The sequence below is a fragment of the Gopherus flavomarginatus genome, chromosome 12 (assembly GCF_025201925.1).
Source record: "Gopherus flavomarginatus isolate rGopFla2 chromosome 12, rGopFla2.mat.asm, whole genome shotgun sequence".
NCBI lineage: Eukaryota > Metazoa > Chordata > Testudines > Testudinidae > Gopherus > Gopherus flavomarginatus.
The window spans coordinates 7,022,870-7,038,040 of record NC_066628.1 but is presented as its reverse complement, the minus strand read 5'-3'; the positions used below and the strand labels follow the sequence as shown (position 1 = coordinate 7,038,040).

Below are 15,171 nucleotides of genomic sequence, written 5' to 3'. Positions count from 1 at the left end.
CTGGACATCCCTGGAACGGAGGCCCCGGACCAGGTAGGAGTAGAGGGGGAGCTAGGAAGTAGCCCGGGGGCACCTGACTGCAGTCAGGCTGCAGAGCTAACCTTGCCAATGTCAGTGTGTTTCGGTCAGGATCCCCACTGACCACCGGTTGCGGTGACAGCTGCTACCAGGGCCCCGGGCTGGAACGCAGAGGAGTGGATGGGCCTGCGTTCCCCCTGCCACCCGTATCCGGGAGACAGACTCCCCCTCTCCCCGGCCTAAGGCCAGATCTGATTGTACTGAGTTTGGTGCCCCGCCCAAACCAAGGGCTGGGCCCCTTTTGAATTTGCCACTGCTCTGCCCTGCCCCAAAGGGCCAGAGTTGCTTGTTACTGTGTTTGGTGCCCTGCCCGAACCAAGGGCTGGGCCCCCTTTGACTTTGCCACTGCTCTGACCAGCCGAAAAGGCCAGACCTGATTGTAATTGCAGGGACGACAGCGAGGCCGGTGTGGCTCCTCTCCCCCTCAGAGAGGGTCGAGCCCCAGCGGAACCCGTCTACAAGCCGTCTCCTGTCTGCAGAAACTGTGCAACGGAGAAATGTCAGGTCCAACAGGCAGCTGGGAAACATGGTAGAAATCGCCAATCGGCTGAATTTCCAGGCAGCAAAAGCAGCAGGAGGGAACAGAGTGTGTGGGGAACACCAGGGGGCCCTGAAACTTCTGTGAAGAGGATCAAACTTCCATCTGTATGGTTTGCCATCTCTCCCGGGCTCACAGAGCTCACACAGTGGTTCCCACAGAGGAGGCTGCCCAGGAGTACAAGGTAGGGAATTGCTGTCAAATTTAATGGGTAATAACTTTGGATTTTAATGACAGGCTAATTTCACCGAAAGTTCCCTGGCACAGGCATGACGCATCATTCAGCTCTGTAAACCCTTCATAGTATGGGAGATACTGTAACAAAATAACTGATTTTACAGAGGCAAGTGTTTAACGATACCTGATGTGGGAAAATGTCCTCTGAGATTCTGATGGGGATTCCTGAAAATCTTCATCATATAAAGAATTCTACCAATCCCAAAGGATCAGACACATCACCCACCAAGTTAATGATACTTCAGTTCTTCCCCAAATACCGCTTACAGCCAATTCTTGTTAATGAAACTACGATTTATTAAAAGAAGAAAAGACAGTATTGGCTCAAAGGTCATTCGACATATAAACGCAAATAGACACCTTAGGTCAGTTTCACCACAGAGACGGTGCATTAGAATTGAAAAGTCCTTTTCAGAATCATTTAATCACATTCTAGTCCAATGTCCAAATGTTCAATACCAGGGCAGTGCAGACGGGACGGGAGATCTCAGTCTTACGATGCAAATGCACCCTGAATAAAGCTTAAGAGGATTGGAGATAAAAGGATCAGGTCTCAAGAGATTATACACATGTTTTTGCAACCTCTCGACAGCAGGCAGCCCTTGGGTGAACAATAGGTTTTGGAAGTAACCTTCTATTTCGCAAACATCACAGGTAATAAAACTATATGGATTAACAGAAGGTAATTATCCATAAAGCCATTCATAGACAGTTTATCACAAACTTTAAAGAGAGAGATATATACAATGACATTATTACACCCAAGTTTAATCTAAGTGTTATTTCCCTCTTGTATGGATTGCTTGATGTTTAACTAAGCCGGACCTCCGTGTGAAACTTTTTCCACAGTCTAAGCACTTATGGGGTCTCTCTCCAGTGTGGACTACCTGATGTACAACAAGGTGTGACCTCTGTCTGAAACTTTTTCCGCAGTCTAAGCACTTGTGGGGTCTCTCTCCTGTGTGGATTGCCTGATGTGCCATAAGATTTGATTTTTGTGTGAAACTTTTCCCACAGTCTAAGCACTTGTGGGGTCTCTCTCCACTGTGGATTGCCTGATGTGTCATAAGATATGATCTTTGTGTGAAACTTTTCCCACAGTCCAAACATTTACAGGATTTCTCTCCTGTGTGGATTATCTGATGTTTAACAAGGGTTGACCTCCATATGAAACTTTTCCCACAGTCTAAGCACTTATGGGGTCTCTCTCCGGTGTGGACTGCTTGATGTTTAACAAGGTCTGACCTCCGTATGAAACTTTTCCCACAGTCTAAGCACTTATGAGGTCTCTCTCCAGTGTGGACTGCCTGATGATTAAGTAGGATTGACCTCTGTATAAAACCTTTCCCACAGTCTAAGCACTTATGGGGTCTCTCTCCGGTGTGGACTGCTTGATGTTTAACAAGGTCTGACCTCTGTATGAAACTTTTCCCACAGATTAGGCACTTATAGGGTCTCTCTCCAGTGTGGATTGCCTGATGTGCCATAAGACTTGATCTTTGTGTGAAACTTTTCCCACAGTCCAAACATTTATGGGATTTCTCTCCTGTGTGGATTATCTGATGTTTAACAAGGGTTGACTTACATATGAAACTTTTCCCACAGTCTAAGCACTTATGAGATCTCTCTCCAGTGTGGACTGTTTGATGTCTAACAAGGTCTGACCTCCGTATGAAACTTTTCCCACAGTCTAAGCATTTATGAGGTCTCTCTCCAGTGTGGATTGCCTGATGATTAAGTAGGGTTGACCTCCGTATGAAACTTTTTCCACACTCTAAGCATTTGTGGGTTCTCTCTCTTGTGTGGATTGCCTGATGTGCCAGAAGGTTTGATCTTTGTGTGAAACTTTTCCCACAGTCCAAACATTTATGGGATTTCTCTCCTGTGTGGACTGCCTGATGATCAAGTAGGGTTGACCTCCATATGAAACTTCTCCCCCAGTCTAAGCACTTGGCAGGTCTCTCTCCAGTGTGGATTGCCTGATGATTAAGTAGGGTTGACCTCTGAAGGAAACTTTTTCCACAGTTTAACCACTTATGGGGTCTCTCTCCGGTGTGGACTGCATGATGTTTAACAAGATATGACCTCCGTATGAAACTTTTTCCACAGATTAAGCATTTATGGGGTCTCTTGCCAGTGTGGATTGCCTGATGTGCCATAAGATTTGATCTTTGTGTGAAACTTTTCCCACAGTCCAAACATTTATGGGATTTCTCTCCTGTGTGGATTGCCTGATGATCAAGTAGGGCTGACCTCCGTATGAAACTTTTTCCACAGTCCAAGCACTTATGGGGTCTCTCTCCTGTGTGGATTCTCTGATGTGAAACAAGGGCTGACCTCAGTATGAAACTTTTTCCACAGATTAAGCACTTATGGAGTCTCTCTCCAGTGTGGATCGCCTGATGTGCAGCAAGGTGTGACTTCTGTATGAAACTTTTTCCACAGTCTAAGCACTTATGGGGTCTCTCTCCAGTGTGGACTGCTTGATGTACAAGAAGGGCTGACCTCCGTATGAAATTTTTCCCACAGATTAAGCACTTATGGGGTCTCTCTCCAGTGTGGATCGCCTGATGTGCAACAAGGTGTGACTTCTGTATGAAACATTTTCCACAGTCCAAGCACTTATGGGGTCTCTCTCCTGTGTGGATTCTCTGATGTGAAACAAGGGCTGACCTCAGTATGAAACTTTTTCCACAGATTAAGCACTTATGGAGTCTCTCTCCAGTGTGGATCGCCTGATGTGCAGCAAGGTGTGACTTCTGTATGAAACTTTTTCCACACTCTAAGCACTTATGGGGTCTTCCCACTGAGGTCCCTTGTGATTCCCCGTGCCCAGGAACTTCCTGCTGCTGATTCCCCTCCTTGTTCTCACTCTTTCTCTCGCCACCTGCCGGGAGAGAGACAATCCAGACAGAAGTCATTGTGCTGGGGAGAAATTAAGAGGAATAGCACCGAGGGAAAATCCAACATACTAAAGCTGCACAGACAGAGCAATTGGATTCTGTCTCCACTTCCCACCCAAACTTTCACAGAAAAGGAAAGTTGGGAAAGAAACTCCTGCAGGTAACAGGACACGTTGAAAGCGATGTCAGTGATACCTGCTGACTGCAGCCCTGCCTTGGGTGAGATGAGGAAGGAACTAAGGGCACTTATTGGTACTACATTTTTGGGATTCTAAACTTTTTCCTTCATTCCCCAGATGGATTGAGTGTCAGACCTCACCTGTGTGGGCGCCTCTTGGGATCCCTCTTTCCTCACTGGCCTGGACATCGGGCACCCATGGCTCTTCCCCTCGTTCCAGCCGGGTGATCAGGTCAGGTTTGAGAAAGGGAAATCCTGTGCAGGGAGTGAAATCAGAGCAGATCAGGATGAGTGGAGGATTGAGAGAGCATCTGTCAGAAAGGACATGCTCTGGGTGGAACCTGTCCCTGTGTTGTGCTGGGGAATGTGGAATCTAAAAGGACGGGAACGTGGTCACTGAGCCCCCTTGGGGGAGGCAGACGTCTGGGGAGGTGAGGGGAATTGTGACACACACCCAGCTCCAGTGTTAAACCCCTGCCTATTTCTAAACCTGCGGAGTCCAGAGCCCACCACAAAGCTGAGCTATTCCCAAGGAGGAGGGAGAAGAGGGATTCTGTGAGCGACTGAGAAACAACGCAGACAGGACAATATATGGCTTCTCCACCTTGCAAGCTAGGGGGTCTGGGTGAGGATGATTTAGTATGTGCCTTAGGTTTTGACACCCTGCTCTCATTGGAGAGTGATGAGGGAAGAACCTGACCGGTGTCAGACATGCAGACCCGCCTCCAGCTTCCAATAACCAAGGGGCCAGGAATCGTTTTGTGACAGTGTACCCCATAAGGCTTTATGGTGGGGTGCTCATAAATGTATGTATGATATAAGTGGAATAGGGTTTTTCCTACACATGCCATGTAACATATCTGTGTAAAGGTTTTGATCTACTGGTTCTGTTCATCCTAGTTGGATGCAGGCACCATTTGTGTGTTCAGAGTTATGAACACTGGCTCTATAATTGCTTGACTTCTAAGTAGCCTTAGGGTATGGCTACACTTGGCAGTGTGCAGCGTTGGGAGTTACAGCTGTCTTCGTACAGCTGTGTAGGGACAGCGCTGCAGTGTGGCTACATTTGCAGCATTTGCAGCGCTGTTGGGAGTGGTGCATTGTGGGCAGCTATCCCAGCGTTCAAGTGGCTGCAACATGCTTTTCAAAGGAGGGGGGTGGGGTGGAGTGTGACAGGGAGCGTCGGGGAGACAGAGAGATTGGATTTTTGGAGCTGACACTGTTCTCAGCTCCCTGCCTTGCAAGTTCTAAGGACTGGAACATACATATCACCAACCTGCAATCATTTTTAAAGTTTCAAGCCCTTCCCCCACCCCTCTCTTATTCACTAAGTGCAAATTATGCACTCTGAGCTCCAACACGGACTCCGCCCTCCCCCTCTGCCGTGTGGCTTCTCTACTCAAGCAAACAGCTGTGAACATTCCAAAGCAATTCCCCTGCCTCTTCTCCAGCAAACAGGAGCTGTGTTTGTTTTTTAGATAAGCAGCTCCGGGGAGCCCGGTCTTCCGGTTTGTTGTGAGCAGGCATTCTGGGATACCTCCTAATACCCTGGAGGCCAATTACAGCGCTTTTGGTGGCCACACCTGCGGAGCAGCGCTGCATCATCAGCGCTGCAATCGTTATACCCCAAGCAGACCAGGTGTACAGCCAGCGCTGCAGCCAGGGAGTTGCAGGGCTGGATGTGCCTTGCAGGTGAGGACAGTTACTAAGTTGCAGCACTGTAAACTCACCACCAGCGCTGCAACTCTCCAGTGTAGCCATGGCCTGAGTGAGAACATTTGGTCACTTCTTGGAAAAGGAATGTGCAAGTTAAGTGCTCAATCAGGAAGAACTTAACAGACCAAAGAGCTCGGAAGACTCCAATCCACATAAGAAGTCTGCCTGAGAATGTTCAAAGTAGCATGTGGGAAATGGCTGCTGCCTGCAAGTCCTGAGTCATGCATGGGCAGGTGACTTGCCTATGTGATTCTGAATCTCCATTTTGTGACTGGATTCTACACAGGGTGAGGAGGGGTCTCCACCCACAAGAGAAAGTCTATTTAAACCCCTGGGAGACCCCTCCATTTTGTCTTCAACTGGCTAAAGAAGGAGCCTCTTCCCCACCCACCCCCTGCCAGGATACTTGAAGGAAACTGGAACAAAGGACAGTAGCTACAGGGGGTGAGAGTGATTGCTGGACCCAGGCTAAAAGAAGATTAGTCTGTAAAAGGGAACATTCTGGAACTGGTCAGGATCTTATCTGTATTTAGTTTGATTAGACATAGATTTGTGCATTTTATTTAATTTTGCTTGGTGACTCACTTTGTTCAGTCTGTTACTACTTGGAACCACTTAAATCCTACTTTCTGTATCTATTAAAATCACTTTTTACTTATTAATTAACTCAGAGTAGGTATTAATACCTGGGGGAGCAAACAACTGTGCATCTCTCTCTGTCAGTGTTAGAGGGCGAACAATTTATGAGTTTACCCTGCATAAGCTTTATACAGGGTAAAACGGATTTATTTGGGTTTAGACCCCACTGGTAGTTGGGCATCCCAGTGTTGAAGACAAGCACGCTTCTGTGAGCTGCTTTCAGGTAAACCTGCAGTTTTGGGGCAAGTAATTCAGACCCTGGGTCTGTGTTGGAGCAGACGGGAGTGTTTGGCTCAGCAAGACAGGGTGCTGGAGTCCTGAGCTGGCAAGGAAAACAGGAGCAGGGAGAGTCTTTGCACATCGGGTGGCAGCTCGCAGGGGGGTTTCTGTGATCCAGCCCTTCACACTCTTACCCAGTGAGGTCACCGTCTCATAGTTCTCCTGCATGACGTCCCTGTAGAGGGCTCTCTGAGTGGGGTCTAGCAGAGCCCCCTGTCCCTGGGTGAAATACACAGCCACCTCCTCGAAGGTCACCGGCATCTGAAACAACAATTTTCCCCCACTCAGCACCTGCTGCCCCAGCCACAATTCCACCAGTCAAGGGTGGGGAGGGACAGAGTAGCAGAATCCTCCCCCGAGCCTGCTCAGAGCAGCCAGGAGCTTCAGGGAGTGGGTAGAAAGTGAGAGCTCCTTGTGCCCTCGAGCACACGGAGAAGAGCAGGGACTTTTAGTTTCCCACACACCTGCCAGCCACAGGTTGATAGGAGAAGCAGAGCTCTGAGCCAGGGACAGGAATCCCAGCAGCTTCCCTTGGTATTTCACGGCAGCCTGTGGCCAGTGGGGTCAGGCTCCAGCACTGGGAGTCAGTTTTCCCAGCCCTGCCCAGCGGGGTGTTTCTTGGTTCTGAAACTGACCTCCCGCACCACCAAAAGCTCCCTAAAAATCCCCTACCTGAGCTGACTCCATCACAGCCATTTCCCTGCCCTGTCTCCTGGAAGACTGGAAAATCTGGAGCAAAATTTGCATGTGATTCCTCAGCCTGTCAGAGGAGCAGGGAGATTGGGCAGGTTTCATAAGGGGCTGGCGACCATGTCACTCCCCGATTCCTCGCAGGCTCTCTCCCTGCAGACAGACGTGCTGATTCTAGGACTCTGCCATGCTGGGAAGAAACCCAGTTACTTCATTACCCCTCCGGCCTGGCTCCCTCCCCTATTAGAACTAACCCCACCAAGTCCCTTCTAAACCTCCCCAGAACAGCATCTCTGAGCCAAACGCTGGAAAAAGAGCAGAATCAAAGGAATCACTTCAGGGCACTGCCCCACCGTGTATTGTAACCCCTCTAGCTCTGCCCTGTCTCCCTCAGTCGGGTAGTGCTCAGCAGTCAGCAACTGGCTTTTCCTCTCGCAGTTCCTCCCCTTCATCCCAGGAGAGCTGACTGCCCCGGGGGTGCAGGGAATGGAGCTGGGCAGGGCTGGGAGCTGGGAACCTCCCTCCCTCCCCACTTCTTGCTTCTGCTGCCCTTCCAGTCTCTCTGCTCTCCCTTTTGTCTTCTTCCCTCGCCCTCGGAGAATGGGTGACTGCCCCATTGCCCTGGGCCTTTGCTCTCATCAGGCAGCTCAGCTACTGACACTGGTAACGGGGGCTGAACCCGGCTGTGTCACTGAGGCAGCAGCTCCGGGACTCACCGACACAGGGAGCCCCTCCCCTTGTAGGCCAAACTCCCCAGCTGGTCCCTGAAAGGGGCCCTTTGTGCAGAGTCATTTCCCAGCCTGGCTCCAGCCCTTTCCCCAGGCTCAGGAGCTGAAGAAAGTGCCCCTGGGCTGGTCTCAGAGAGGTGGGATGAAGCAGGAATGTTCTGAATGTTTTCTGTGAATACTGTGTGTGTGATTCAGTTTCCCCATGTGTTACTCAAGTATCAAGCTGGTAGGATACAGGTTTGTGATCATTGCAGAGGCCTCTAGAGGGCAGGTGTGACTGCAGAGTGGATGCCGGGGCATAGAGAATGGCCAAAACTCTGTATCCTGGCAAGGGATGGCTGGAGCCAGTTCTCTGCAAGGAGCCAGCCTAAGGTGTTGGGGAAAAAAAAGGGGGGGGGGGGAGTGGCGCAAGTAACTTGTTTTCCTAGGAAAGACAGAAAGCACGGAGGAGGGGCAGCTGGACGTCACTCAGGAAGTGGGGCTGGAAGCGGGTCAGTCTCCTGCTTTGGGATTCAGCGGGGAGAGTCCAGGGCTCGGGACTCTGGATTTCCCCCCAGCTGGACTTTGCTGAGAGCTCCTGATTTCTGTGCTAACAAGCTCTGTTCTACGCTGTGTTCCCAGCAACCAATAAACCTTCTGTTTTCCAAGCCGGCTGAGAGTCACAGCGGACAGTGGAGGTGGGGGCAGGGCCTCTGTGAGGAGCGGGTCAGGCTTCTCCTTAGGCTGCCCCCGAGGTTCTGCCTGGGGCCGTGCGTTCCCCCTGGGCTCCAGGGACAGGGAGGCTGGGGCCACATGCTCAGCAGGGGGGGAGGTTATTGGGGGTTCTCAGGGGCTGAGGTCCTGCCCCTACAGTCGGGTGGGGGCTACCTCCCCCAGCCCTAGGTTTACCCCCCACCCGTTGTGCCCCTTTTTATCTCCGGTTCCTAGTCCCAGGCAGGGGGGGATGAAACAATCCGTACAGTGAGGGGCGCTGAGAGCCATTGAACCAGACTGTAAACTCTGAATAGGATGGAAACCCCTTCAAGCCGGGGGGGGGGGGGGGGGATGGCAGGGTCCCACCAGCCTAGAGCCACTGCCTGTGCTTCCCTCCTCCCCCAGCCCTGATTGTGTCCCTGGACCCCGCTCCTTCCCCAGCTGGGCTCCCCAACCCTGCATTCAATTTGGCCCCTGTCTACCTTCCTCCCTCTCCCCCCCCCTCCCATCTACCTGAGCTGCAGCCTCCGTCCGCACCAGCGCGGCCGGAGCAGGGAAAAAAGCACCAGATGGGGGAGGGTTGGGAGATGGGGGGGTAACGTGATCTTGCCCCCGCCCCGCACCCACCGGGGTTGGCGGCAGCTTTCCCGGGCCCCGGGCGGGAATCGCAGCCAGCTCCGCTGGGAGCAGCCTGGGGGTGCCGGGGGGGGGGCGGGTCTCTCTCACCTTCCCTCCGAGCGGGGCCCCCCGGGGCAGGGGCCGGGCCGGGCTGGGGGCTCTGCCCTGGGAGAGGCTCCTGGGGAGCAGCGGGAAGGGCCCTGCTGGAGATTCCCCTCTCCCGGCTGCAGCCAGGGCTCCGGGCTCCCAGCACCAGCCGCCGGGGCTCGGGGATCTCGCCAGGAGCCTGGGAGCCAGAGTCACCGCAGCGGCTGCGAGTCACTTCCTGCTGCCGGGCCGGAGCCCAGCGCTCGCTGCCCCACAGCCGCCTCCCGGCTGCTCCTGGGTCCTAGCGCTGCAGGGGTCGCGCTGCAGCATCTCTGGCTCCGGCTCCTGTTCCACTCCCAGGCTCTAAGGTCAGAAGGGCCCATCATGAGCATCTAGCCCAGGGGTTGTCAGGACCAAATTTTTCGGGGCCTGAGAGTGCGGCCAGCAACTCTCGCTGGTGGCTGCTCTGACTCGTTTTCCTAAAATACTTAATGAACTTTAGGGGAAACCAGTAAACATGCGCAGAGGTAAGCGGGGAAATGGTCCCACTATTGCGGGAATTTTCCTGACTTAAACACCCCCTGGTTGGAATCGAATAGCAGAAGAATCTGAGTCCTCGCTCCTTCTTCCTTCACCCAGAGCCTGCCTGACTCCGAGGGCTCCCCTGCCACTCTGCTGTGTGGCAAAGTCCTTATAACCCCAACAAGGCTGGGCCCAGGCTTCCTGAGGGGCTTGTCCCCCAACCTGGTTGTGACCACTCAGGACACGGGCTAGAGTGTCCCCACTCCGGGTACTTTCTTGCTCTGGATGCTTCCCTGACCTCTTCTCTGACCATTGTCTATAGTTCAGGAGAAATGCAATTTACAAAACAGCAAGTAATAAAAAAATCAGGACACAGTCGGAAAGGCAAAAGGAAAACTCTTAGCCCCACTCTGCAGGGCTGGATTAACTTTTTGTGTGCCCCGTGCCAAACATACTCGTGGGCCCCCTCGGGGCAAGGTGCAGGGGGCGGGACGGTCAGTCTCCAGAGGGAAGGGCGTGTGGGGCACAATGAGGCACAGCACAGCGAGATCAGCCCTGCTCTGCACAGCCCAGCAGAGGGTGCTGTTTACAAACCAGCCCAGCCTTGTGCTACCAGCCTGCCCCTTCCCCTTGCGGGCGGACCCCCACCTCACTGCCCCCCTGCCCAGAGCCCCACTCTCATGCCCAGTGCCCCCTCGCCCAGAGACCTCCCCCACTGGCCTCCCATCACAAGTGCACAGCACCCTGCACACCAGCCCGCTTGTCCAGCGCCCCCACCCATGGACCTCCCCACTGCCCACCTCCTTCCTCACAGTTCCACCATCACAGCTGCACAGCACCCATAGTCCTGAGGGGATTCTGCACCAAACACAGGGCCGGCTCCAGGCCCCAGCGCGCCAAGCGCGTGCTTGGGGCGGCACGCCGTGGGGGGCGCTCTGCCGGTTGCCGAGAGGGCAGCAGGCTGCTCCAGTGGACCTCCTGCAGGCATCCCTGTGGAGGGTCCGCTGGTCCCGCGGCTTCGGTGGAGCATCCGCAGGCATGCCTGCAGGAGATCCAGCAGAGCCGCAGGACCAGCGGACCCTCCACAGGCACGCCTGCGGGAAGTCCACTGGAGCCGCGGGACCAGCGAGCAGCAAAGTGCACCCCGTGGCGTGCCGCTGTGCTTGGGGCAGCGAAATGGCTAGAGCCGGCCCTGACCAAACATTTAAAAATTCTGCACATAATATTTTAAAATTTTGCAAATTTTGTCAATAAATAAATGTGGAAGCTCCAACATGGCAGTGGGGAGCACAGGCCCCTGGTTGCATGGAGGTAGGAGATCACCCTGCAGCATCCCCGCACCCCACCCCAGGACAGGGACTCGGCAAGGAGGCTGCACCCAACCTTGACACAGTGCAAGGGCCAGGCCTGCCCCAGAAACACCCTGAGGCCCTGCCCCCTGTGCCAGGCGCACCAGGTGTGGGTGAGCAAGCTCAGCCCAGCAGCGGGATCCAGGTGAGGATAAGAAAGTTCTCTGTGGGGCAATCTGGGTGCGGGTGGCTCAGTGGGGATCTGGATGCACAGAAGCTCATTGAGCAGTTCCAGGTGCAGGGGCAATGGGAGTCTGCAGGGGATCCAGGTGAAGCTGTTTGGGGCTCAGCGAGGGGGGGTGGTCTACATGCATGGGAGGTGAGGTTCATTTGGAGATGGTCCAGGTGCAGGTGGTTGGGGCTTAGTGGGGAGGGTAATGGGAGGGCTTATCAGGGTGGTACAGATGCAGGGGAGGTGGGGCTTGTCAGGGTGAGGATTCGATGGGCCTGCTTTACAGGGGAGCCCCAGTTTCTGCCAAGCGGATGCTGCATGCTGGGCTCCAGCTTCTCCCTTGCCCCCAATTCTGATATCTCCTTTTCTTCTGCATCCCATTTCCTTTGACCACTGCTCCATCTCCCCCGTCCTCTTTCCTCCCTGCCCCCACTTCCTCTTTTGGTGAGGAGAGCTGTTCTCCTCCCCACCTGCTTCTCGTTCTTCCTCTGCCCCTTGCACGTCTCCCCTGCTCTCCCCAGGTGTGTCCGTCTCCCGCTGCATGGCTGAGAGCCCCGCTGCTGGAGCAGGCTGACAGCTGGGAGGGATGCTACGGAAACAGTGGCTGAAACTCTGCTCTGAATATCAGCAATGCCCAGGACCGGCGCTAGGGTTTTGAGCGCCCTAGGCGGACACCAATTTCGCAGCCCCGCGCACTGGTCCCGCGGCTCCGGTGGAGCTGCCACAGTGGTGTCTGCGGGAGGTCTACCGGAGCCGCGCGAGCAGCCGACCATCTGCAGGCACGACTGCGGCAGCTCCACAGGAACTGCCTGCCGCCCCCTCCGGACACCCTGGACTGCGGGCTGCCGCGGAGGCGCCTTGACCCAGGGGACACCCTGGACTGTGGGCTGCTGCGGAGGCACCCTAACCCAAGGGATACCCTGGGCTGCCGGCTGTCACGGAGGCGCCCTGACCCAGGGAACATCCTGGACTGTGGGCTGCCGCACAGGCGCCCTGACCCAGGGGAACCCCTGGACTGCGGGCTGCCGTGGAGGCGCCCTGACCCAAGGGACACCCTGGACTGCGGGCTGCCGCGGAGGCGCCCTGACCCAGGGGACACCCTGGACTGCGGGCTGCCGCGGAGGCGCCCTGACCCAAGGGACACCCTGGGCTGCTGGCTGCCACTGGCAGCTCAGACTCCCTCTCTGTCCCAGCAGCAGCGGCTGCTCAATCATTTAAAAAATATTGGGGGGCACTTTTTGGCACCCTCAAATCTCGGCACCCTTGGCAACCCCCTAGTCCACCTAAATGGTTGCACCAGCCCTGGCAGTGCCTCAGTGTCCAACTCTGCAATCGGCTCTGTGGGTGGAGGGGAGTCGGCTGAGCGCCTGTGTACAGATCTCTCCCCAGAGCCACTCCAGCCCCAGCCTGCCAGGTCCCAAAACTCCACTTTTATCAAAATCAAAACGTTTTGCAGCAGCATGTGGATTTGGTGACATTTTTGATCATTTCAGTTCCTATTGCCAACATAGTACCGCGTCATATTTCATAAAAGGTGACCAGCAAACCAAAATAAACCTCCGGGAGGGATCAAAATGAAACAATAGGAGGGGTCTGAACTGCAGCTTTTTCAGCATTCTTGTTCCAAGGGACACTTTGAAATTTCAGCTTTTTTGTTCCCTTTTGAAATGTTTTCTTTTTATTTCAATTTTTTTTTTAATTTTCAAAATTGCCGATATTCAATCAGCTCTAGTCTCTCTTCTAAAGCCATGGGGAGCCAGAGACACACAGGTGGGAATGAGGGAAGCGCAAACAGCATCTGTGGGATGCCAGGGCAGTTCATAGTCTGTCCCTCCCTAGTCCCAGGCCCTGGCTGTGTTGCAGGGATGCTGCGGGTCAGACACATGCTCTGGCGATGGCCACATGCCCTCAGGCTCTAGGTGACAGGACCCTTCTTCTCAGTGTCCCTGGGAAGGTGCAAATCCAGAGGGCAAATAAAAAGCCCCCAAACTTGGTAATCTCTGTAACTGATTGTGGGGCAGGGGGGCAGACTGGTGATCTTTGAGCACTTCTGGCTGCTGACCTAGTTCTGTCCCTGCCCCCCACCAGGGTTCCACGGGGTGCAGGCCATGGACTGGGACACCCCCGGGTAGGGGCGGGAGAGAAATGCCAGTAAAACAGGGATGACTTCATCAGCTTCCACGTCCAGCCTCAGGTCCCTTATCCGTGTCTGTGTCCCAACTCCCCCACTCCCAGAGCCATGGCTCTGCTCCTGGCCCCACCTCAAGGGAGTACAGGGGGCGCAGAAAGGGATAAATGGCGGGGAGGCATCACACTCCTGCTCTAAAAGCATTGCACTGGGCCCAGAGCAATTCCAACCTCTCCCCCTGTGCTTTGCCAGGCTCAGCCAGTCATGGCGGCAGCCAGGATGCCGGGTGAGGGCAAGAGCCGGGATCCTGGGCAGGCGCCTCTGTTGTGAATTCCTTTAACATTTAACCAGGACAATTTTAATAGTTGAAACGGTTACTTTTTAAAAATACTATTTACATCCCAAGTCTGGACACCTGCCTTGTAGCTTCTGAGCCCTTAGGCAGAAACCTCCACCTACCCCCAAAAGCTTCAGTGATATTTGTGGTAAAATATGGGGCAGGAGACGGGGGAGGGCCAGTCCCCTCTGGCTGCTGGGTGGGACAGCCCCTCCCCCTCTCCTGCCCCATGGGTTGTGGGAGCTGCCATTGTATCTCTCCCTCTCCCCGACCCCCACCCTCTTTCCGTTCCTCCCCAGCCAGTCTGCTCTTGGTCTCACAGCCTCCCCTCAGCCTCCCCTCCCCACATCCCCTCTTTCCTTCGCAGGACCCCCGCCCACTCAGAGATTCCTTCTATTGCAACCCTGTTCCCAATTCCCATCCACCTCATAAGTCTTTCCTGATTCCCCTGCATTGCCCCATCCCCCCTTCAGCACCCGCTCTGCCCATTGCATCCTCCTCCTGCCCCTGACCCATCCCTCATTCCCCCTTATCTACACCCCCCTTCCCCACTTCAGCCCTCTTTCAGCTCCCCTCCTTTTCCTCGTCCCCCCAAATCTGGCTGTCCCAGCCTCCAGCGCAGCGTGGGTTGGCTTCCCCCCTGCTCTGCACACAGCGGGAACTGCCAGGTGTCGAATAGGAGACTTCCCTGTAGGAATGTGCTACCTGTACCCGCTGCTGATCTGTAACCGGTTTGTAAGAAACTGCTATTCTAAAAATCTGCTCCCTGATGTAGCTAATGACTACAGATAGCAGTTTGTCCCCTGCACGCTTTTCCTGTGCCTGTACTCATGACAGGACTAAGTATTATCTAGACCATTCCCGCCAGGTGTTTGTCAGGTGCATGACCCCCCAACTAGTCAATTTTTGCCCCTAGCTCAGATCCTGGCTGCCCCCCTCTTCTGATTTCCCCTCTTTGCCCCTTTTTAACCCCTGTGAAAAGCACTCAGCACAATCGCATACTTAGGGCAGGGTGAAGGACAGTGGCTTCAGCAGATGTTACTGAGCATGCTCAGTTCACTGTAAGTAGCCTGTTTCTACAGGGAGCAGTTTTCTGTATTGCACCTGCAGGAGAGTTAATTAATCCACCTCAATGGGTGATAGCAGCTATGTCTGTGGGAGAAGTTCAAAACAAAAACCAAACCAAAACAAAAAAGTCAATTGACTCTCCTTCGGCAGGTGGCAGGCAAATGGGAAATGCCAGCCACAGGGGATTTCCCTGGCAGATAGGATTTCCAAC

The 15,171-nt window shown here is 54.0% G+C and overlaps 1 protein-coding gene across 1 annotated transcript; it reads right to left on the bottom strand.

Annotated features, from left to right (window-relative positions):
• Positions 1-3,782: 3,782 nt before the first annotated feature.
• Positions 3,783-7,328, bottom strand: LOC127033362 (zinc finger protein 707-like). Its single transcript, XM_050921402.1, has 4 exons — positions 7,241-7,328; positions 6,703-6,829; positions 4,076-4,189; positions 3,783-3,910 (listed from the first exon to the last, which is right to left on the bottom strand). The coding sequence occupies exons 1-4, from the start codon at positions 7,313-7,315 to the stop codon at positions 3,825-3,827; spliced, it is 402 nt and encodes a 133-aa protein (XP_050777359.1). The 5' UTR covers positions 7,316-7,328; the 3' UTR covers positions 3,783-3,824.
• Positions 7,329-15,171: the final 7,843 nt, after the last annotated feature.

Coding starts and splice junctions, on each gene's coding strand:
- LOC127033362 (XM_050921402.1), bottom strand. CDS start 7,315: ATGCAAATTTTGCTCCAGATTTTCCAGTCTTCCAGGAGACAGGGCAGG. Junction 4,190..6,702: donor TGAGACGGTGACCTCACTGG/GTAAGAGTGTGA, acceptor CTCCCTGCACAG/GATTTCCCTTTCTCAAACCT. Junction 3,911..4,075: donor CCCAAGAGGCGCCCACACAG/GTGAGGTCTGAC, acceptor TGTTACCTGCAG/GAGTTTCTTTCCCAACTTTC.